Source organism: Dermacentor variabilis, chromosome 4 (genome assembly GCF_050947875.1).
Source record: "Dermacentor variabilis isolate Ectoservices chromosome 4, ASM5094787v1, whole genome shotgun sequence".
Lineage (NCBI taxonomy): Eukaryota > Metazoa > Arthropoda > Arachnida > Ixodida > Ixodidae > Dermacentor > Dermacentor variabilis.
The window spans coordinates 23,233,070-23,257,779 of record NC_134571.1 but is presented as its reverse complement, the minus strand read 5'-3'; the positions used below and the strand labels follow the sequence as shown (position 1 = coordinate 23,257,779).

The 24,710-nt window shown below is 45.6% G+C and overlaps 2 protein-coding genes across 3 annotated transcripts in view; one reads left to right on the top strand and one right to left on the bottom strand.

The window, feature by feature from the left end:
• LOC142578799 (lysosomal alpha-glucosidase-like) overlaps positions 1–4,254 on the bottom strand; it is a 33,620-nt gene extending 29,366 nt beyond the window's left edge. The window contains exons 1-2 of one of the 2 annotated variants that reach the window (XM_075688381.1): positions 4,090–4,254; positions 1,109–1,185 (exon numbers count right to left, since the gene is read on the bottom strand). In XM_075688381.1, the coding sequence (XP_075544496.1) occupies positions 1,109–1,185; positions 4,090–4,145 (133 nt within the window). In that variant the 5' untranslated portion in view covers positions 4,146–4,254. The remainder of the gene's footprint in view (positions 1–1,108; positions 1,186–4,089) is intronic. The other variant, XM_075688382.1, reaches the window with a different exon arrangement.
• A 5,529-nt stretch (positions 4,255–9,783) lies between these two features.
• Positions 9,784–24,710, top strand: part of LOC142577716 (uncharacterized) — a 34,969-nt gene continuing 20,042 nt past the window's right edge. The window contains exon 1 of the mRNA XM_075687171.1: positions 9,784–10,437. Within this exon, the coding sequence (XP_075543286.1) occupies positions 10,072–10,437 (366 nt within the window). The 5' untranslated portion in view covers positions 9,784–10,071. The remainder of the gene's footprint in view (positions 10,438–24,710) is intronic.

Below are 24,710 nucleotides of genomic sequence, written 5' to 3'. Positions count from 1 at the left end.
TGACGAATTTAGCATTAGGAACAAATAAGCAGCTTGTTCGTATGCACAGGACTCTTCGAAGAGTCATCGCTATGTAGCCGTTAACGTATGGCTCCCAGAGCCAACGTTACTAGCCTTGAGCGACGCACCCTGCTCCACTACCTGACTTCTCGTGTTTTATGCCTGCGCTATGCCCGCAGGGAAGAAATTTATCGCACTTTTGCTCCAATTTTATGTTTGATTGCGCACACTTTACATTTTGAAATACAAGAAGTATTCGAACAATGGTTCCTATTTAGGAATAGTAACTATTCCATTCATTATTCAAAATTTTCAAATAGTTTCAGATAGGCCTTGCCACCCATACAGTGCAGAGCAAAATCAGGCATATGAACAGAAAAGAAAGCGTTATGCATTTCTTAAGCGGATTGCGTTAGTACAAAACGTTGTCGCACTACTGGCATTATATACAAGAGCTGAAGACAACGTCGTTATACAGCCATTAAAGCACCCGAAATAGAAAGGAAAAGATTACACACAAAAATAGGATGCATTGGAAACAGTTCTAATATATTCAAGGGACGCTGAAGTGAAAGGCTAAGTTAACGGGAAAATTAGTAGCAAAACTAAATAAATTTGCACCCGGAAAGTCTTCGTTCAAAACTATTTTCATTGATCTGGCAGGAAACTGTTTATTATTACTGGTCAAATGACAACAGAAATTTATGGTATTGAATTTCTCGCCGAAATATCAGCACCGGCCGGTTCATCAATGTGACGTCACGAATTTCAAATCATTGTCTAGTGGCTGGAAAAAAGAGAAAAAGAGCGAGATGTGTAATAAGGAAAAGGCAGGCAGCAAAATCAGGCTGAGCCCTGTTGGCTACCCTGCACTGGGGAAGGGGGAAAGTTCTCGAAACTTGTCATAGGCTAACGTTTTGGTTCCTTTAAAGTGCAGTTGCCATTAAACAATTAACTAGACCCGACGACACAGTCGCTGTCAAAATTCATGACGTCATGGCGAGTCCCGAAGGGAGGAGAGATGCCATATTGGCACCGGTATAGAAAAATCGTGGTTAGGCCAGTTAAAGCGCAAGATAGATAGAGCGTGATGAGTGTACCAGCATACCTTCATCGTATCCATTGCTGTCGATCTCTGTCGGTCGCTCTGCGGATACTGCTAGCTCGCCGAGCTCCGCGATAACTCTGTAGAGCCACGAAAGATAATAGACCAATGAGGTGAAAGATGGGCTGCTTATGTTATTCGTACGCGGCGTGCTTTGCAGATGGTGCACGCCGTGTATTGGGTATGTGAATACCCGTGGCGTATTTGCCACATTCTCCTGGAAACAATGGAAACGTAAGTGTGCAAGCGAAGTTTTATCTATTACTAAGTACTGGAGACCTGATTGAGCCATGCAGGTGTGTTCCGATGTTTTGGTGTTTTGCAACGGTGAGAAGGCAAGGAAACCCTACTACTACAGACACCTCAGTGGTTGCGGGGAAACTGAATAGGCTTAAGCACAAGGTACGATACAGTACGTTCCTGCTATTTCTGATAAAAAAAAAAAACACCACGTCAAGAGGACAACTTACGCAGGGCGTGCAGAAGCAGAGCCGCATTAATTAAAGCGCACCGCAGGGTCCAGGCGACACTACGGAAACGGTCAACCGTCAAATCAACACTTCTGTGCCCGCCGCTGTAGCTTTGCGGCTATGGCATTGCTGGAGGTCCCGGATTTGATCCCAATCGCGGCAGACGCATTTCGAGGGGGGCGTATTAGCAAACATACGTGCATTTAGATTTTGGGACACGTTAAAGCACACCACGGTGCCAAAATAATTCCGGAGTCAACCACTGCGACGTGCCTCATAATCCGATTATCGTTTTGGTACGTACAGCCCCATAATCCAATTCAAGTTTAACACTTCTGCCACGATGCGATGTGCCATGTGAGGCAATGACAATGCTCAACCCTCTCATAAGTTATGAAATATGGCGCATAACAACACCTCAAGCAAACACTTTTCCCTGTGCGTTCTGTGTACTACGCAGACAAACAGCAATGGTGCACGCAAGGTAACGTTTAAGATCAACTCACCATCCTCGTGTTATACTAAATGTTGAAGAAATTAGCTTTCGCCGTCAGCATCACCACTAATTATCGTCAATCAAAGCAACCAGCACAGAAAGCTTCGCTTACATCTAATCCCACAGTGCGTGGGATCTGCACAATTTTTTTTTTCAGTTCAGTGATGCTAGCTGTGCAGTGATAGTTGGCAGTGATAAATTTAGCGGCGTTATTCTGGACAAGTTCAAGTGTAGTAATGAAAGCGTTAGAAGAAGGATCTCATATGGAAGACGCGTATTCAAGTTTTGTTGTGACTAGTGTTTTGTAGAGAAGTAGTTTGAGGGAGGAAGGAACAAAGGAGAAGTTTCGGTCGACGGAAGTAACCTAGCATGCGGTTAGCATTGATACTGATACAATGATACATTATGTCAACAATGACACATTATGATACTGGTGTGCAAATTCAAGTTTAGGGCTGATATTACGTTCACGCTGAGATAAGGGTAGGAAGCAACAGAATCCAAGATAACATTATTGAGGAAATAGCAGGAGTACGTGGATGAAGTTCGAGTTACACGCATAACCTTACATTTGTTAGGATTTAGTTGCATAATCCATGTGTCGCATCAGTTACATAAAGCGTCAAGGTCAGGTTGAAGGGCATTAGTGTCGTTATTGTGGGCAATTTCATGAAAAATGACGCAGTCATCAGCAAATAAGAGTATGTTAGAAAAAACGCGGTCAGGCAGGTCGTTAATATACACTGTATATTAGGAACTGGATATGACCTAAAGCGGACCCTTGTGGAACCCCGGAATGGACAGGTTTAGTAGATGATCTGTGATCGTTGCATTAAACAAACTGAAGACGATTAGTCAAGAAATACTCAAGCCAGTTAAGAAGATTTGGATCAATATTAATTTTCGCTTAACTTCAAAAAAAGCAGTTTGTGCCAAATTTGACCAAATGCCTTTGAGTAATCCAGAAAAATAGAATTGGCCATGGAAATACGATCCAAAATTAAGTGTAGTTTGTTGATGAAGGAGATTAGCTGGGTTTCACAAATTAAGAGAGTGATTTTCGAAAGCCGTGTTGGGAAGAAGAAAAAAATGAGATCGATTCGAGAAATGGGATAAGTTGAGAAAAGAGAATGTGTTCAAATATTTTACAAGGAATACTGGTTAGGGAGATAGGGCGATAATTGTTAGGCGAATTCATATTACCAGACTTGTGGAGTAGAATTACCTTCCCGAGCTTCCAGTCAGCGAGGTTGTGGTGAGTGTCAAGAGACAGCCGAAAAATTTTCGAAAGAAAAATTGATGAACACAAGGTAGTGTGTTTTTTTTTAGAATGTTTAGAATTAATGAGGTCGAGGCCAGGTGAGCAGGGGAGTGGTGAAGTAGGAACAGCGACGAAATCATTGCCGAAAATTTCATTAAGAGAGGAGGAACATTCGTCATCTGATATAGTAGCACCGGTATCGTTAACAATGTTAGTAGTATTGTGGTTGGAAGGGTTAATCACTCGCCAAAATTTGGGGGAAATTGTTAGTTAACATGACAGGCAACGTTTCTTGAATAAATTTACTTCTAGCTAGAGTTAGTGCTGACGTGTATCTATTGTTAGCAGTATGGTAGGCTTCCCATCATGTTTCAGAAGAAGTCTTAGCGGCAAGGTTTGCCCACTTTGCCCACTTTTTACTATTTGCCAGGCGTTTTAAGTGAGCCTTGTACCAAGGAGCGTTGATATTGCAGGGGAGCTTGCTCAAGGGGATCTGCTTTTTACGAGTTCGTGAAGTTTAGTTTTGAAACGTTGCCAATTACCATCAACAGTCCGGTGATCAAAGTTAGTAAGAAAGAAGTCGTGAAAATTCGATAACTCAGTATTAACTGCCTCAAATTTGATGCCACAGTCTACAGTGCCACAGTCGCGAAGCTGGCACTGTAGAAAACGAGGCGTAGCGTTCCAGATCAACGAATAGCGAGGTTGTCGAGAACAAAAACTAGTCAAAAGGGCGCATGTTTCGCTTCATTCTTACCCCATCCAAAGAAAGGAGCGGAGAACGAACGTGCCCGCTCTCGATTCCCGCAGCATTTCCGTCGCAGGGGATCCGCGAGTTGCCACCGTTCCAAATAGCACGGCTTCTGCCTCTACGGCGACGACGACAGCGCCATGTAAAAAGTGCACTCCACTCGGCGCGTCTTGATTTCAAGTGGCCCGACGGAGCGCCGCTATCACTTGGGCAGCGTGTGCCTGCTCCTTGATGTTGCGACACGTGTCAAATAAAAAAAAAAGGAGAATAAAAAGAAACGACGACGATCCGCGGGTGTTAATTCAGTTTAGTTATAGGGTTTTACGTGCCAAAACCACGACCTGGTTATGAGGCGCGCTGTAGTGGGGGACAATTTCGACCACCTAGCTGGCGTTCTTTAACGTGCACCTAATTCTAAGTACACCGGCGCTTTCGCATTTCGCCCCCATGGAAATGTGGCCGCAGTGGCTGGGATTGGATCCCACGACCTCGTGCTTAGCATCCCAACACCATAGCCAATAAGCAACCACGGCGGGTAGCCGTGGGTGTCGAATGGAAAGGTAGCGCTCACTGATTTTCTTAGTGTTGATACTCAGCGCCTTAGCCCGCAGGCTTTGTCACGCATGAAAGTTTCGCTTACTGGAATTCGTTGTCGAATATCTCCGCTCAACTTTCATTTACACAGGCCTCATTGGTCTCTGTCCCACGACTGTCAATTCAGCAAAGGAACTGAAATTACAAAACATTTCTTTTTAGTATAGGGGATTTTTCCTAGAAAGGGGAAAGTCTTCCGGAAGGTCCCCACCACCAGCTTCGGCTGCGCCAAAATTTTCCGGGACTCTTCTCCCTTCGCGCGTAGGCATTAAGTTTCTCTCGTAAGAACGTGCGTGGCACCTTATCTAACTTTCCGCATGAAACAAGCTAACTGTCATGCATCTTTTCTTACTCTCGGCAGTAATAGGTCGCACTAGTATGACTATCTCCCATTTATTTATTTATTTATTTATTTATTTATTTATTTATTTATTTATTTATTTAAGTTCAAAGCACAATAGTCTAACGCGGCGTGTCACTTCGTTGTGTTGATTTATGTATTCGTTTTGAATATTCCTAAAATTACTTTTTTACTAATTTCCTTTCCTTTGTTTTTTTTATACACTACTACTGCCCAATTCCAGGGCTACCATCCATCGCATTCGGTTGCGCCATTTCACGATTGGCACCAACCAACCAACTAGCTGGCTTTTCAAACGACTCTTGCCACCTCCATAATTTTCTTGCGTTATATTGTAAGCTTTTTATTTATGTACGTGCTCGACCACCAGCACTGAATACTAATGCCGTGGATAGGGAAAGCTAGGCCGTGTGGCATCGGGCAGGGAATATTCGTGCTCGCACTCGAGCTCAGCAAAATTCACGAGAAATTGTGCGCAGGCGATGGAGACCTGCACCGCGTTCGAATTCCGCTTGCGGATGTATAGGACATTTGACTCACTCGAGACGGTCTTTCCCGCTTTGGAAGGAGAGATACGTTCGAAGTATAAATATCAGCACTTCAACGGGTGAAGACAGCGTTCATAAAATTTCCACACCCACCACTACATCTTTTCGATTGCCGTGCGCTCGCTTTTTAATGTTGCCGATATGTTTCGTGCCATTGCGCGCCGAGACAGGAAACTCAGATAGCGTCGCAGCGAAAAGTTTTGCTCGAACGGCCTTTGATATATTAACGCGCAGTGTTGCTAACTCCAATTTTGCTCCCTCTCTTGTCCACTGTGTATAGCATGGCCACCGGGCGTCGCGGCGTTTAGTTATACCAGCTGATAAACTGTTGAAATCGCCGAGGTATCCAGTGCCAATACAATTAAGACACAGGCCGAGCACCAAGGAAAACAACTCTAGAACTGCGAGTTTTTATTTCAAACAGCACTCGCGCGAAGAAAACGTAGTAGCAACGACAACATTGCTACTGCACCAATGTTGGGAACAAAGAAGGTCTACAAGAGCTGTCATGTTATGCTTAACAATTAGAAGCACCAATCCCACCACAAAAAGAAAAAAGTAAAAAATAAACAAATAAAGAAATAACAAACACACGTTGAACACAGACGTATATACAGGCTCAAAAAAGCATATATATATATATATATATATATATATAGTCGACGGTGAACGCCGCCAGTGGACGTTCTCTACACCCCTTTTATTTTCGCTTTTCCGGTCGGGTTGCACCTTTCACAAACAACATTATGCCTGAAAAAGTGCGCCTGTGTGTGTTCATCGTTTGCGCTAAGGTTTCACCGTTTCATTCTGTAGGTAGAAGTTAAAAACAGCGAGTGGAAATATCCCTAGCCTCAGTCGTCACCCTTCCTCTCTTTCCAGTCTATCACACATAGGTTTTATGCTCACGTGAGAGTTAGGTCAACGTCGCTCACTGACTGCTGTGGACCACATGGTAATCGATCGCTTTCGCCGCGGCCTGAGAGCACGCTCACACCGGGCATTCCTGCCGGGCGCGCTGTAGAAGTACGCGAACATCCTACAGCACCTAACATTGAACGGGACCGTCTGCCGACACCCTGACCCAATGTTGAGCAGGTAGGTAGCAACTACAGACCGACTCTTTCATCAACGACATCGTGGATGTGCCCCACGTGACTAAAGTTCAGGCACAGCAAGGTGCCCGTGCCACATGGTGTGGGAGCGCGACGGCCCCGAGGTCGCACCAGCGGAAGTGCGAAGTACCAGTGGCCGACCCTGAGGACTAACGCGTGCTGATGGACAGGGCGCGACGAACGACCAGCACCCACGCGTCCGCCTAGGGCGAAGACTTTTGTTCGCCCTAGGCGGACGCGTTTGTTCGATAAGGTTTATTTCGATTTACTACTCGCATTACGATACGGGGCACCAGATCCACGATAATCGAAGAGCATCTGCTCTCTTCAGAGTTATTTCTAGTGTCACTGCATATGTTCCCAAAGGGGGCAAAGTTGCGCAAAGGTCCGTCATTTTGGTCCAAAGCAATGCGGTAATGTTATTCCTCGTGCGCGCAGGAGCCAAACTTTGCGTGCCGGCAGGAGCGGATAGACGCTGTTCCACACTCTAAAATCTTGTCATTCATGTCATGTTACACACTAGCTTGGACCACTATACATGGGCTTATTGTCATTCATGTCATGGCATCCATAATATGCTATGTCATGCATGTCATGCCATATGACGGCTTATCATATTCTCACGTCACTTATACTGATGTCATGCCATTCATGTCATGGATGCATGTTAGGTCATTAACGTCATGCTTGCAAGTCATGCCTGTCGTGACATGTCACGCATACACGTTATGCAATATATGTTATGAGATGTTATTTGTGCCATGTGATGTCATCACATGTCGTATCATTCATGCCATGCGTGTTGCGGAAGCGGCGGATTGCGATGTTCATGGCATTGAAGGAAACGAAAAAATTGTCATCGTGTCCGTGAAGTTGCTTTCTTCGCAGCTCGGCGATACATTTGACGTCACTTTGACCACGTGATGGCAGTCGGCGAGTAGCGGCACATGGAAATGAGAGATGCAACTATGCACTCTAGGGGAGCATATATAAGGTCCTGAATATTTCGCTGCGTGTGTTCGAAAAAAGTTTTTGCGCTCAGCTTGCACTGCTCTTTCTCAAATTTTGCAGAACTATCGCGTTTTGGCGTCTACTTCGTTTATAGTATAACACTTGGCAGAGTCAATTGCTTGGTATTTAAGGAAAATGTCGCGGTTAATTCGCCCGAAAGGTTAGCACCAATTGCGATAGCAAGTTAGTGGATAGCTGTACGAATTAAGGACAGTAGCTTTAGCGGCAGTATAAACTTGTAAAAATTCGCGAACTAAATTAACGATGATAGAATGTGTAAGCGTGACATGAACGAGGATGTAGGAAGAAACAGACACACAGAGACAACTCTGCCTTTGTGTGTGTGGTTCTTTCTACGTCCCTTTTCAGTCGCGCTTACACATTCTATCATGGATTCAAACCAACTAGCCCGCCAACGTGTTTTAACGAAATTAACTAGCGTGGTGTCACGCGCGTACAGGTAAACGGAAAGGTAAAGCGGAAACTGCCTGTGAACACGCTGGAGTTAAGAATTGTGGCAGCAGCCGCAAGCCAATTGACCTCCGTGCATCTGTCGCTTCAACGTGAACGAAACGTCGAAAGCACAGCGCATACGAAACTACCGGGACTACGCGCACTTTGCAAACACCGCAGACCACTTTGAAGATGAGATCCGCCCGGGCGGGCACTTTGGCCACGGCACAGATCTCTTTCAAGACAAACGAGCGCCGGCAACGCGTTCATATATACGGCTTCCGCCAAAGGCGTCTACTTCGGCGTCAGCCATTCGCGTGCCGAACGCCGTGGTAAACGCCGCGGTTGTCTCCACTCTGTACGGAGCGGAGGGCGAAGAGGTCACGGAGGAACCGAAGTAGCCGCCGCAGAAGAACGCCGCCTCCTTCCTCTCCTCACCCCCTTGCCACGCGCGCGACAGGAGAGAGCACGCTTCTGAACCGCGGTCCTCGCTCGCGCACGCGAGATTGAACCGCGTTCGCCGGCTCACCCTCGCTTGCTTTCACTCGCACATGCGCGGTGACGGTTTTATTGTCCTTGGATTTTATACAGAACCTCACGGCGACGGCGATGGCAGAAATGCGCTTGGAGTGTCCATGTAACTGCAATCGCAATGAAAAGTGCAAATTCGCCTGCGCTTGTGGGTATGCGAGCTGCTGCGGCGACGGCGCAAGCGTAAAGTTGTGTCGCTGCCTGCCGTCAGCTGCAGAATGCAACGTTTCAGGGATGGCTGCCGCGTGTTGCCCGCTTCTCAAACAGGCGACTGCCCTCCCTCAAACAGTGCTTTCTGCAGCTGATGGAAAACGGTGATACAAGTTCATACTTGCACCGTCGCGGCAGCAGCTCGCATCCCCATAAGCGCAGGTAAATTGGCATATTTCTTAAACCAGGCACTTAACTGTGCCGGGTGTTATACTATACAAAGTCGACGCCAAAATGCAACTGAGAGAACAGTGCAGCGGTGAACGCAAAACTTTTTTCGAACACGCGCAGCGAAATATTCAGAACCCTGTACAGAGGCAATGGTTCCTTCCTGCATCGGGCGCCATGCGGTTCCACCGAGCACATACGAAACTATTCAAACCGAAACCCAGGCATGAATCGTCGACTCGTTGGATCGCAAAACCCCGCTAGTGGGTCACACGAACCATTTTTTCCAAGAACTGATACATCATTACCTATATCACGACAGTCAATTTGTGGGCCAATCAGGAATTGTTCTTCCGTTCGAAAATGTCTGTGAAGACGATCCCGGGGCCTAGATTCACTGTGCCGCTCATACACAGTAACTTTGGAGCTTCCGTATGAGTGTTAGGCCATCCGTGCTAGAGGAAGGTTTTCGGGGAGTTGTGGCAGCAAAGAAAAAGATAGAGAACGCATTGGACGTATCTTACGAACGAAAAGCTGTGTGAATCCAGCGCCCTTCCAGCACCAGTCTGCTCAGTAGCTACTGAAGCCGACGTTCTTGCCGCAAAGCGTCACGCCGGAAGCGCTGGCCCACCCGGACTTTCTCTCCTAGCAGTAGTGGAGGCCAACCCTTCGGCGACTGACCGCCGCGCCGCCGGCGTTGTGCAACCACGGCAGATGCTCTGGCCAGGGTCGCAGCCTCCCACTTCGCGCCGGTGTTCCGTCGGCCCCACTCAAATGAACCGCGCAGCGCCACGCACTCGCGGTTTCGAGCAGTGGCTGCAACGCGCGCGCGCGCTGCAGCCGTCTTCTATTGATCAGGCAGCGGCGGCCGAAAAGTGCAGACGAACCATCTCCCAGACGGCGGCGCGGACGTCACAGGGGGATAAAAAAAACGCAGACAGAAAAACACAGCGAGTAGGAAGAGGCGCTCTTGCCGTGCTAGTGCACTGGGAGGCGGTGGATGGCGCTGGCGTCGGGGGTCAACAGCATGGAGGAGGTCAACAGCCGCTGCTGTAACACTCAGGGAACCGGCGGCGTAGCGCGCTCCGTGGGCTCCGAACTTCCGCAACGCGCGCTCACGCGCGCTGCCCCCAACACGCCGCTGGAGTGCATGCGTGGGTGTGTTGTTCGCCGCAGCGGCGGGGAAACCGGCGGCTACTCCCGAGAGCCGCTTCGGGGACTGGCTACCCTCGCCTGTCCGCCCGCGGGCAACCTCGCCGCCCCCCTCACCACCCGCCGGTGGGCGGAAGTGCGAGCCGCCGGCCGACCACTACTGCGTAGCGGCGAGACTGCGTCAGAACCTGCTCCGTCGCGAAAAACGAAAGCGGTGAGCCTCACCCGTTAGTTAAAGGCCGTCCTCGTTTGCGCCACCGACGTGCTAGCGCCGACACCGGCGATGCTGTGTTTACTCGGGCCGCACTGGATGCAAAGAGCCGAGCGGAGTCATTGACGCCGCGGCAGTGGTGCACGCTTTAGTCTATCTCCTCGCGTATGTGTCTGTGTGTCTGTTTTGGCTCAGCAGTCGCCTCTGCGCATTCTGCGGCTAGCCGCTTTGTAACTGCGCACCCAAGTCTGGCATAACGGCTGCCCAGTGCAGCGGCCAAGCCGTCTGGTGCTGCGCCATAGGACGATTAATAAAGAAGTACTGCCAGAGGCGACCGGCGAGTGCGTCGTATGGGTTTGTTTGGGTTCGCGGCGCCGTCGGCGACGTTCAGTGGATACCGTTTTCTTTTTTTGTTTCACCCGGAAGTGATGTTCGCAGTGGCGCAGCAGTGTTCGATCGGATTACATCACGCAGGAAGCGGTCATTCGGCGTCTGGAAAAAACCCCGTGGATTATGCCTTATAATCGGCTGCAATGTAAAAGTATGAAACCGTCCTTCTTGACTATTCGTGTCAGAGCCCGTAACTCTGTAAAAAAATATAAATATCCAATAAAAATATCGTTTGCTGCAAGTATTCGCCAGAAGTTATACTCCAATCTATAGGTGCTTCACAAGATGAATACAACGCTCAAACGCGTTATGCAAGTCAGGAGTAACTCCACAAACCTTCATGTGACATTCGGAATGGATAAGTTTAGTAATACACCAGCTAAAACAAAAATCGTTTTTTTTTATTCTGCTGCTTCATGTTATTATCACTAGGAGAGTCTTTAGACGCCCGTATATATACCGCAAGATTGACGCGTAAGTTCTTGGTCTGTTGTGCTGTGTTTGTTGCCAACACGGAAGCCTCGTAGGCAAGTCCCAAACGCACAGCTATGTGTCCCCGTCTTTAAATGTTTATAAAATCAGTTATCCCGTCGTAGCCCGTCGTGTAAACACAAAGAACATTGGTTTGATTATTTGTTGCCCCGCATTCAACTGCGAATCAGTGTTATTTGCAATTCTCATTAAATAAGAAACCAAAATAGGTCGCATGGTTTTCTTGTTCTAAAACGGCGGCTGTAACTTCCTATACTTGTAATCAGCTTCTTTCCGTCCTTTGATATATTACACCAAAATAAACAGGTTAAGAAGTACTAAACTTTGGGAAACGCAGCAGACGAGAATGTGGCAAAGGGCGTCTCGCAGGTTGTGAACCCAATTTCTTCGAATTTGTGTTCTTGGTGCTTGATGTTTATATTTTTATTTGCATTTATTCCCCCTGTCGAACTGCGCCTGCGTTAATTTCTTCTTTTTCCTCACTGTTTGTGCCACCGATTGGCGTTGTTCACACTTCTTCAATTATATGGTAGCCTTCTCTGATCAGCCTTGGCCACGCCGACCATTCATATTCATAATAGCAAGAACGTAGTCAAGTTAACTAGTATATATTGCTCGTCCAAATGAGCTACGCTATCTATCTATCTATCTATCTATCTATCTATCTATCTATCTATCTATCTATCTATCTATCTATCTATCTATCTATCTATCTATCTATCTATCTATCGTTTTCACGTATCGGAGCACGGGGAGAGACGTGCTTGTATATTCCCAGCTTCCGATAACGCAACTGTTTTGCTTTTTTTTTCCTTGTTGTACTCGGCAATAAAGTGGCTCACTGGCTTGACAAGAGGTTTTAGGTTTTCTATCAGACAGTTGTATAAGGTGCTGCCCGCTCTCTTCAAAGAAAAAAAAAGAGGGGGAGGGGGAAGGAGCTTCTTTCTAGTGGCGTATATACGTGGTTTGTTCGTGCTCGTCTCTATTTCTCTCTATCTCCCCCTTCCGCTCTCCTTCTCTTTTTATCCCCCTTCACCTTTCCCCCGTGCAGGGTAGCCAACCGGAACTGCCTCTGGTTAACCTCCCTTTATTACTATGCATCCTTTTCTCTCTCTCTCTTCTCTCTTGGCATTAGTAGTACTGGCAGTGATGGCAGTCGGAATCCCAACACTGTCAAAGACTAATCAATCGACAATATCTGGGTAAGGAAAAGGCCGATGATCTACTCTAATAAATTTATTGTACTTGCAAACAAGAAACTCGTCACTAGTTTTCGATAACGTGACATGGAAAAATGCTAAACCATGAAGGCGCGAATTATTATTATTATTATTATTATTATTATTATTATTATTATTATTATTATTATTATTATTATTATTATTATTATCATTATTATTATTATTATTATTATTAGTAGTAGTAGTAGTAGTATCGCCCGATTTTCTCCTGTGCAACATCTAAGATTTTTTAGCTTGCTTTTCGCAACATTGTCTCCCATTGTGAAGAACTCCTTGATTCCGAATCAGCACGGATTTCTCTCTAGCCACTCAATTATCGCAAATCTCGTGTTCCATGGCGAAATTTAATGGCGGTCACTCCAGAGGGGGCACGCCGACATCATTTAGTGACCTCAGCAAGTTTTTGAATGAGTCATCTACTCACTGCTACTAGTTAAGCTTATACGCACTTTGGTGTTGGCTCGTCAGTTCTCAGTCTGTTCCACATTTATCTTCTTGACAGATCATGTTATGCTAGCGCCGTTGGCCAAACGTCTTCCTTGTACATGGCAATTAGCGTTAGCTCTCAAGGATCAGTATTGGGACTACTCATTTCTAAGTTTTTTTTTTGTTAATGTCGTTTATTCCGCCTATTCAGAATTCTTCTTTCCTTCTATATGCCGATGACATCATAAATTTTAAGGAAATCTATACTGTATATCACTGTGGCATCCTGCAGTTTGTAATTCTCATGGACGTTAACGACCTTCCCTACATTTTTTTTTTCGTTTCGTTGTTTTTTCTCTCCACCTGTTATTTTCTTCTTTCATTTCCCCTTAGCCTTCCCCCAGTGCAAGGTAGTAAACCAGAATCTCAACCTCCCTGCCTTTCCCATCCAGTTTATATATCTTTCTCCGCAGTCTGACTTTTATTTTTTCCAAATGGCGCAAAAAGAAAAAAAAAAAGAATATCTTGAATGCTGCTAAGAGTTTCTCTCTTTCACTCATCATTTTCACTCGCAAAACAGCATGCTTCTTTCTCATTTTGTGGATTCAATGCCAATGTGTAACGTCTGTGAGATAGTGATCTCGTTGTATTCTTTGATACATCCTTACACTTTTCTGTTCAAACTAAACGTGTTGCAATGCGGGGTATGCGCAGTATCGGCTCTATTAGCAGAATATCAAGATAATTAAATTCCCCAACCCCTTTCCGCAAGTTGTACACAACAGTCTGGCTTCTTCAACTCGAACACGCGTCGGTAGTCTGTAATGGCATTTCTAAATCCAACAGTGACATCCATAGAAATTGCCCAGAAAAAGTTTATAAGCATGTATCATCACACGAGCTCTGTACTGTTGGATTATTGTCGATGCGATCACTTCGTTGCCAACCTAATCGCGCTGAACTTGTGCTTCTTTTCAGTCTCCTTCACGATATCCTCGCCTGCCCCTAACTCCTCAGTTGGGTCATGTTGCGTATGCCGGGCAAGATCAGCAGAGAACATAGAAATTTACAAGTTTCTGCCTGTCATAGCCGACACTCAACCGTCCACAGAATAGAATCTTTATAACGTTTATTTTCTTAATGCCGATATTTTTCCTTTACTCAGTGTCATTATGTTTTTCCGAACGTTTGCGTTGTAATTTTATTATCTCACACATTGTCTAAGCGCCTTTCTTCTGCATATTCTTTTTAACTTACCTTGCGTCTTCTATGCAAACTGTCCTTTTCATAATGGTCTTTTCTTATTTATTGTATTTATTTTCTGGTATTATGCCTTGTTGTCACTTTTTGTTTGGTTCCTCTCTGTCTTTTACCTATAACCTCCGGCAGTATGTCTTTAATGTATGCGTGGGAGGAGGGGGCTGGCACTCAGATCGTAGGATTGTGTGTGGGCCCGTTAGATTGATTGATTGATTGATTGATTGATTGATTGATTGATTGATTGATTGATTGATTGATTGATTGATTGATTGAAACAGTTGTGTGAATATGTTGGAGGCACCGGATACTCATTTGTTTCAAAGTCTAGAGGCAAGAAAAAACCAACATTGTGGTCAAAGGGGCGAGCAGAAAACAGAAACAGAAGAAAGTGCAGAAAGGTCGTTAAGGACATTTCATAAAGGTGCCTAGTCTTCTTTCTTTTTTTTTTTTTGTTATCGTTCTCTCTCTCTCTCTCTCTGATATTATTTACTTGAGACGAAATTGAGATCCCTTTATGACATATAAAAGTGAAGAAATAGATTCTTATTTGAACATGTAAATTTGGGAAGCGCCTGTCATAACGTAATAGTAGATTCGCCTCTATTTTGTCCATCCCTTCTTCGTTCTCTCAAAACGACTTCTGCCTTCCGTTTCACAATAACGTCACTTTTGACTTGTACTCCCCAGCGGGAGTCGGCCAATCCGAGAGAGCGACCGTTAGCGCTCGAGCGCGACGTATCGCCTGGCGTCACAACGTCGTCTGCTCGGACCCGAGCGCTTTGTCGAGCAGCACCAAAGCATGGCGTGTCGTAGCTTCCAGTTAAACTGTGTTGCAATTTTAGCAAACTTCTCCCGAAACCTATTGCTTTTAAGGCTTGCTTGGGCGACAAGAATGAGCTCCGAGATTTCTGGCTTCGTGCTACCTAGCGGTCGTTGCCGAAGTGCGCCGCAGGCGGCGTACTCGGAGAGAAACCTGACGTCTCCATTACTACCCTCACAAAAATTGGTCTAGAAGTTCTGCTGCATCCTATTTTTTTTTTTTTTAGTTTTTGTTGCCCACAGCAGAGTTTCCGCTGTTATACAATTGAATGTATTTTTAAAAAATTTTGTAAGTGGAGCAAGCTTTGCCTCGGGGCCAACTCAGATTTCCCAATTAAAATACATGCGAAATGCAGAACTTCTCTCATTAGACAAAATATGCTCCAAGAAATACAACACGATAATTTTGTAAACTGCACCTACGGATACATATATAGAGCACACGGAATTGTGTGGAACACCTCTGTGAACTATAGCACTTATTTGTAGGGCTTTCGCATAACCCTCGCAAGGATTGTAAAAAAATCCATCTACACTGTAAACTCATACATTTAACCTGTCCCCTTTACATACTACAACAGATTACATATACAAAACTGCAATATCGGCTTTTGTTGCAAAGCTACGGGTTTGTAACCATTGCGCTTCTTTCAATTTTGCTTTAACTGGCTGATTTCTGGCAATTTTTTTGTGAAAGATACGAAGCCCTAAATCAAAATTATGCCGCATACAATCGGTAGTATTCAGCTTTCTCTTTTAAACGCCAACAAATTTCATTCGAATCAATTCAGAGGCCAATGAAAGCATTTCTGCGTTTTACATGTGTTTAAATGAGGGAAATCGAAGTTCGCCCAGAGTTAACCGGTTAAATGGGCAAGGCTTTAGGGGGACCAACATTTTCAATTCACGGCGGCCATTCCAATAGTATTGGTATCTTCATCATCGTCGTCGTCGTCGTCGTCAGCCTATGTTTATGTCCACTGCAGGACGAAGGTCTTTACCAGCGACCTCCAATTACCCCTGTCTTGTGCTAGCTGATTCTAGCTTGCGCCTGCAAATTTCTAATTTTATCAGCCCACCTAATTTTCTCCCGTCCTCGACTGCACTTCTCTTCACTCGGCACACATTCTGTAACGCTTATGTTCCAGCGGTTATCTGCCCTACACATATACGGCCTGCCCAGCAGCATTTGTTTTTCTCTTAATGTCAACTAGAATATTGGCTGTCGCCATTTGCTTTCTGATCCACACCGCTCTTTTCCTGTTTCTTAACCTTAAGCCTAACAATTTTAGTTACATCGCTCTTTGCGCGTTCCTTAACCTGTTCTCAAGCTTCTTCGTTAACCACCTAGTTTCTGCCCCATCTGTTAGCACCGGTAGAATGCAGTGATGGTACACTTTTCTTTCAGCGAGAGTGGAAATCAATCAACAAGTCAGGAGTTGGTATAATGTCTGCCGTATGCACTCCCCTGACCTATTTTTATTATTCTGTAAATTTCTTGACTTGTGTGTGTACCCTGACCATGACAGGCAGCAGCGGTACATACACAATTGGAATTCCTGTTCACCGCATTTGACCTTACTTGTTCGTTTTTATTAGAAAATTCTTAGCGCATTAAAGAAAATGTGAACGGGAAACATCGTCATCCACTCGAGGGACGCAGGATGTTGCGAAGGAATCCCCGCACGACTCCGCTGAAAAGAAGGCTTCGCTGTTGAAGAAGAATTCGTGTACCTTGGTGCTGATTGTGCCTTTCATGGTGGCATATGATGTAACGACTCTATTCCGGTTACGTTCCTCTTCGCTTTCTGTGTGTGGTCCGAGTGGGGCTGCCCTCACGTCACCACCGGAATTTCTCGGCCGCGAACGGTGATCGATAAGAAAAGAAATAGAAGCGAGCGAGAGGAATCCTCACGTGCATATACATGTAGGCCTCGATTTACACAGAAGAGATTCGCTTATGCGCAATGGTATCACGCGGCTTCTGGTAGCGGATATTGCGTGTGTCTGCGAGAGAAAGATACCAACTTTGCACTTCAGCGCCATGCTATCGTTACAAATAATACAAGGTCGCCACGGTCACGTGCGCTGGCGAGACGCTCACGCAGATTGTGCCTCGCGCTGCTCGAAGGCTTCAAATATTCTCCGGGCCGACCTTCTGTCCGGACTCGGGTAGCCATTCAATCTTGCCGGCGCAACGGTGGGCCGTAAACGCCGCACTGCCGATGCACTCGATCGTAAGCTCTCGAGTGCCATTCGATACTGACGCCTTTCACACGTAATTGCTTCATGGGCGATTTGCTTGTTTTCTAGGTTAGGCTCGCTCGCAACCGTTGCCGTTTGTTACCGCACGCCATGAGCGAAGGTGTACGATTGGAAGTGGCACCACCGTCGTATAAGCACGCGGGTTTCACATCACGAGATTGCGCTGACCAATGCCATTTATATTAAAGCAAATCTCACTTTGCCTATGCCTTCCGTGTTTGGCTTCGGCTGCTGCTGTTGTCTGCGACTGGTTCGGTGGGTATCTCGGCATATAGATTTGGCGATATATATATCGGCGGAATAGCGCATAGCTCTTGGTGGAATAGCGCATTATATTCAACGGATTCTTCGATTTGCTTAATTTTCTCTTATTTGGTCATTCCGTATATGCCAACGGGTGTGTGCCCATTGTAAAGTCCTCGAGACTGGGTATGTGCCACTCTGACACAAGGCGTAATACAACTGTTATCGCCTGTCTTCCTTCGACAAGCACCATTCCCCCTCGTGACATGGCTGCGCTGAGCGCGTGGACGACTGCCGTTGTGCATCCGCCTGATTTTGCCTTTGCATTTCGGCACAGCTTGTGAGCAGTGTAGTACGTGAGCATAAAACTTGCGGGATTTATGGTGTGATTATACGTTGCATAGGATGGAAGTGAACACAACTATGCACATCGACGTTGGTTTTACGTAGCATTTATGTAACCGCTTCACGAAAGCTTCGCTTCCCATAAATTATGATATGTGCGTTAGAGATGCGTATACTTTTTAATTTTGTTTTTAGGATAAAAATGGAATGGATTGTGAGTAAATAATATTGGGGAATAACAATCTTTGCGAGGGCCGGAGTAGGAAGGGGGGAGGGGGGTGCGGAGACGCAGTAAATTTTTCAATGCAGGAAGCAACATCGTTGAAATATGGAGACACAACACCACACAACGCAATGAAATTTAATATGTAAATCATAAAGTTACAGCAAAGGAGTGATTACGGTTAATATTGTAAGTAAAATGATATTCAGCACTTTCCTCGCTGCTCGTACGTACTGACATCCCAGCACAGTATAGCGCAGAACCAACCGACAGTAAAGCGCACATTTTAAGCAGAACAATACACTTTTGTCCGTGGACGAAGTTCTTTCCTTTACCCTTGCTTATATCGACATTGTGGGTGCTAACCATTGAACTATCGATAAGAAATTGTTGATGAGAATTCAGCGTTGTTAGTACCATTTTCTCGTAAACAAAATAATTCTACATGTGGTTACGTGCCACCGTCCATCGTGATGCAAGGTGTGTGTCGAGATGTAAGGGCTCGCGGAAAAAGGGATTTCTTGGGGAAAACAGTTTTTTTTCTTCAATATTTGTCCGGGCATAAAAAGCGGCAAAATAACAAAGGATACAAATGCATCCAATAAAATAGAGTACACCTATGAAAATTATGCGAAATATAGATTATTGTCTCTTTGTGAGTATATAAACGTTCACGCGACATATTATTTCACCCAGCTGGTGTAACGTTTTTGATGATGGTGGCATAGAGAAAGGTAGTTGTGTGCTACGTCTCCATCGTCTCCTGCTCAGATAGGCAGTCTCTACATTGGTCATTTATGGCAGTGCACATTATGAGGGCTTTTACGAATAAAAAGGGAGAAAAAAAACGACAGCGAGGACATTCCTGGTACCGTGCTAATTCACAACTATAAAAAAATATGAGTTTGAAAGCTTTTCATATGTCTTGCCTAGTCTGTGCTTGGACCTCTGGGTAAACGTATACGCAGAACAGAATTCGCAGTCGCTTTTGAAGGAGTACTGAGAGGAAAGTATTTCCGCTTTTTTTTTTTTTATAGCTGTTGAGCCATTAATTACGCCATGGAGCCTCAAATGCCTCGGCGTGGCTTCGGACGTGAAAAAGCAGGCTATTCACGTCACTGAAGTCTGACGCGGTGGTCTCGGGGTACCAGACACCACTGAAGACGCGTTTTCACAGACACAGCATGACCATGCTGCCAAAAGCGGAATCCATTCAGTACTAGACGGGGGAGGGGGGAGGGGGGGGGTCTCCCTGTGTGTCTCCGAGAAGCGCACAATTGGAATGGAAAACATGGCAGCTTTCTGCTACATGGGCATTCATCATCATCATCAGCCTGGTTACGACCACTGCAGGGAAAAGGCCTCTCCCATACTTCTCCAACAACCCCGGTCATGTACTAATTGTGGCCATGTCGTCCCTGCAAACTTCCTAATCTCATCCGCCCACCTAACTTTCTGCCGCCCCCTGCTACGCTTCCCTTCCCTTGGAATCCAGTCCGTAACCCTTAATGACCATCGGTTATCTTCCCTCTTCATTACATGTCCTGCCCATGCCCCCATTTCTTTTTCTTGATTTCAACTAAGATGTCATTACCTCGCGTTTGTTCCCTCACCAATCTGCTCTTTTCTTATCCCTTAACGTTACACCCATCATTCTTCTTTCCATAGCTCTTTGCGTCGTCCTCAATTTAAGTAGAACCCTTTTCGTAAGCCTCCAGGTTTCTGCCCCGTAGGTGAGTACTGGTAAGACACAGCTATCATACACTTTTCTCTTGAGGGATAATGGCAACCTGCTGTTCATGTTCTGAGAATGCCTGCCAAACGCACCCCAGCCCATTCTTATTCTTCTGATTATTTCAGTCTCGTGATCCGGATCCGCAGTCACTACCTGTCCTAAGTAGATGTATTCCGTTACCACTTCCAATGCCTCACTACCTATCGCAAACTGCTGTTCTCTTCCGAGACTGTTAAACATTACTTTAGTTTTCTGCAGATTAAATTTTAGACCCACCCTTCTACTTTCCCTCTCCAGGTCAGTGAGCATGCATTGCAATTGGTCCCCTGAGTTACTAAGCAAGGCAATATCATCAGCGAATCGCAAGTTACTAAAGTACATGGGCATTGTATGGCATTTAACCACCGCACCCAGCTTACTGGCACGACGCTGTTTAATGGCTGTGATACCACAAGACCGCCACCTCCACTTTCGGTGATAAGAATAGTCTCCTTTTTCACGTCCGAAGAAGCACTGCACTTGCTGCGCGTTCTGAACGGTCGCATAGAATGTGCTGTAATTAATTATTTGTGGCACAGTCGATTCATCAAACTTTCTTACCGTGATTATGATCAGATGAAAACAACGCTACCACGCGGTACGATACAAGAAACACACGTACACGGCGCTGACTAACAACTGTAGTAATTTAGTGACGTGCCTTGTTTTTTATACACAGATAAACAACCAGACCACGAGCGTGAGACGGCCGAAAGAACGCAAGAGAGAGAAGTACTCGTGGCCGTTTTCATCCCACACACGATCAGTTTTGGCAGACTCACGGCAATTACGAAGTCGAGAGCTACCCCTAAAAAAGGAGTTTGTCTCAGTACTACATTAACTTATAGGGTGAACTGCGCACGTAAGCCGAGACGTCGGCAGTTCTATACAGCATTCTTGAGCTTGCGTTGCTTGGCGTCAGTGCAACGGCACCATCCTGCAGTGGTGCTGTTCACGCTTTCTCTGTGGTTGCACAAAAGCACTCCCACCCTCCTGCCCCGTTATACTAAGAGATTTTTTTTCGCCAGTAGCTGTTATCTGCAAAGGAACTGATTTGGTTGGCTTTCTGTCTCAGTGTAAAAAAAAAAGAAAAGTACCCCTCCTTCAACAGAAGTTCTTTCCTTCTATTGGTTCCCAATCTCGACGCAAGCCTTTCTTCTGTTAGGCTGCACAATTCGAACTGGCGCACTTCTACAGCAACATTGGGAAGGTGCTTTTGACGATTTCATTAACTTGATCTGATGCCAGACCGGCAAGTTTCTTTGAAAGGTACGCCAAAGAAAAAAAAAAGCTAATTTAAGCAGTTTTAGTAAGTTACGCTTCATAAGTAAAAATATTTTCAATTTTATCGTAAGGAGAAGGCTGGGTAAGGCAAGAAAGACAAATGCGAAATCCGAGTAAGTACGCTGTGAAGTTCTCCACATACACTCGTCACGGCTTCATTAATTTCGACAGCATTTGCATTTACTTATAATTAACTGTTTTTCATTAAAGGACTGAATTGCGCTCTGAATGAACCAAAGGCTCAAGCCAGCAAGTTATGAGAACTGGGGCTAAAACGACTTAAAATATGAATATGGAAAAAAATCATGACTTCACATATCTAAATGGAGGTACTGAAATTCCGTCAAGAAATTTAGAAAAGTTTGGTCTTCATTTCTTCAATTATTATTAAACATTTCTTTTTTCACGGAACGAATAAAAGCAGTTTTTAAAGAATATTTTATCACCGTAAACTGCTTTTAGCCGTGTCGCAGAATAATATATATGCGCTTATGACTTCTCCTTGCCCATCGTGTCATGAGTATGAAGCGTCCGCATGTTTGACCTTGTTTTACCTTGGCGGACCCACAACAAGGAATAGATCGTGTGGCTAATACTCCTTGCGGAATCTCAAAATGTAAGGTTCTGGAAGTGTGCATATAGTACGCAAGCTCCCCTTGCCTAATGGAATAAATGAGTAAACTTTCATGGCCGGTAGACGAGAATCCCAAAAACTAGAAAGAATGTCGAGCGAAAAAAAAATGGGTTATTTGTTACAAAATGTCCACGTGTTGACACATCTGTCAGAAAAGTCCCTTTGCATGTACCCTCGCCTACTGTTATTTTTACTTTCGCGCACTCTTAAACAAAATTACACCCTTTGGGTCGTATCTTGCCACACAACAATAATCGTTATCTTTCTTGTCCGCATTTCCTTTCTTTAACGCTGCGAGACCGGTACTTACAAGTCACGAACGGCATGCGCGTTATCAGCGTGACACAGTATTCTCGACAGGAAAGTAGCGAGCGCAGTGTTTTCAAGAAAGGAAACGCAAGCAAGACAGATGACGATTATTGTTGTGTGGCAAATATACACCCCAAAGAGTGTACACTTCTTTAATAGTGTAGTTAAAAAGGCGATGATTTTCCAGTGTTACCGTATCTTTCGGAGAAAACTGATCTTCTTTTTTTTTCTTTTTTTTCTACAGCAAAGCTGTACAGGGGGGGGGGGGTGGGGGGTGAGGGGAGGGCTAGCCGATTCGTCCGTCCGTCCGTCCGTCCGTCCGTCCGTCCGTCCATTTGTCGCACGTACGCCGACAACTTTCCTACGCAAACTTATGCACATGCGCAAAAAAAAAAAAGGAAACTGGGAAAGAGTCGCGCCATTGGCTGCGCTAGTAGTGACGTCGTTTCTCTCCGTCGCAGCCAAGCGCACGCACAGCAGTTCCTCTCCGGCTCCGAAATGAACAGGCCACGCGTCATACATACTCCTGAGGGGCAGGCAGCTTTCAATCAGCAACGCCGCGAGCAGAACCGGGAATGAGCTCGTCTACGCCGTGCCGATGCTGCAGCCCGGGCACAAGGACAGCTTCGTGCAGCCGAGCGCAAGCAGCAACTGCATACCGAGCCGTCGTTTAATGAACCGTCGGGATTAACCCTGTGATAAACACCAGGGCCGAACGTTTCAGCTTCACTGGTTAACCATCTGTACGGAGTGCTTGGGCGGTGATCTTTTTATTTATTTTTTTGCCACGCATTATTAGGTATGTGACAGCATGCATGTATACTTTCCTTTACTAGCGATGGTTTGCAGAGTATATCAGAATGCACAACTGGGGCTAGTTGGCTTACTTGCATCTGGAAAGCGTAAAAGCGCACAAAAACGAGAACGAAGAGAGAAGACAGGACGAGGCGCAGAGTATGTCGTGTTTTCTTTTATTGTATCGTTCTTACTTGCTTGCTTCTTTTTTTTTATCTTGTGTGCCGAGCCCTTCCTGCCTGGACTGTGGGACTCTGCAGCGAAACAATTGAGCACTTGTTCACTGGCTTTCAGAACGCTCAACTTTCAACAGTTGTCGCTCTGTACTACTCCACGAAGTTCCATCGGTATGATCTTTGTCGAACTTCGCTTAATTATTTTTTTTCGGAAGGCCTAACTTTATCAATACGTGGCTCACGAAGCGGTATACAGGAATTCTTCTAGGCTGGGGGACTCGACCCTTCTTTGAGACTCGATAGCCCTCATATACTAAGTGCCATGTAGTGCGTTGTGTTGTTCCTTCCTCTTCTCTTTCTCCTTTTTAAGAACTTAAAAATTAAATTCTCAGGTTTTACGTGCCAAAACCGCGGTATGATTATGAGGCACGCCGTGATAAGGAACTTCGGATTAATTTTGACCGCCTGGGGTTCTTTAACGTGCACCTACATCTATAAACATGAGAGCGTTCTTTTAATTTGACCCCCATCGAAATGCTGCCGCCGCGGCCTGGATCGAAGCCGTGACCTCGAGCTCAGCATTGCAGGGCCTTTGCCACCGGGCTACTGCGGCAGGTCCTGCCACTTATTTTTCTCTCTCTCCCCTCTCCTTTACAAAAGAGTGGGCATGGTGTTCTCTTTCTTTTATCATTTTTTTTAGTATGCACTTACTATAGCTTGCTTCTCATTCTGCCTGTGTATATGGGAGGCTTATATGTGTTCATAGTCTATAATAATAATAATAATAATAATAATAATAATAATAATAATAATAATAATAATAATAGCATGCAATAGACTCATTTATTGCGCTTGTTGTACGGACCTGTGCTAGCACGATCGCTTCGTGCATTTTTGCCCATATCGAGCGAAACGTACGTACTCGAGAAAGTCGAAAGAGTGCCCGGAAAATCCACCTTCTCCAAATTCCCCGCTCGCTGAACGATTCGACTGAGCAGCCCTCGCACAGCACGCTGCCGCGCTGTTTGTTTTACTAACACGCGGCGTTGACCTAGCGGAGCTGGCGTCAAGCGCAGCTGCCACACTTGTCTCTGTAAGCAATCGGCAGGGGTGACTGCACTGCCTGATTAGCGCGGAAACGGGCAAAAACGCTCTGCGACTGTCGCTTCGCGGTCCGCCAGTTTCGTTCTGTGAACTTGGCGCGTTATCTGGGAAACACGCCCTCCGGGTTACTAACAGTACGAAATCTGCGACAAGCATTTTCCTTATCTCTCTGTTTATCAGTATTTCTTTTTTCACGGTAACTGACGGCTTGTAACTCCGGATGCATTCGCGAACGTTGAAATCAGACCTCCAGCTCGCAAGTGCTGACCCGAACCGGAATGGGGACCTAGAGAGGAAAAGAGAGAGAGAAAGAGAAAAGAAGCATTTCTACGGCCACTAATTTTGCGGCAGTTGCGGCGTGGGGTCGCAGCGCTTCGTGCGTGTAGTTCGTGTGAGTTCGATCACACCCTGGCTTCTTTTCTTTTTTGCTCCAGGCAGGATGCGCGAGCACTTTTTTTCTCTCTTTTCCTTGCAAAAGTTGTCGGATCTAAGCGCG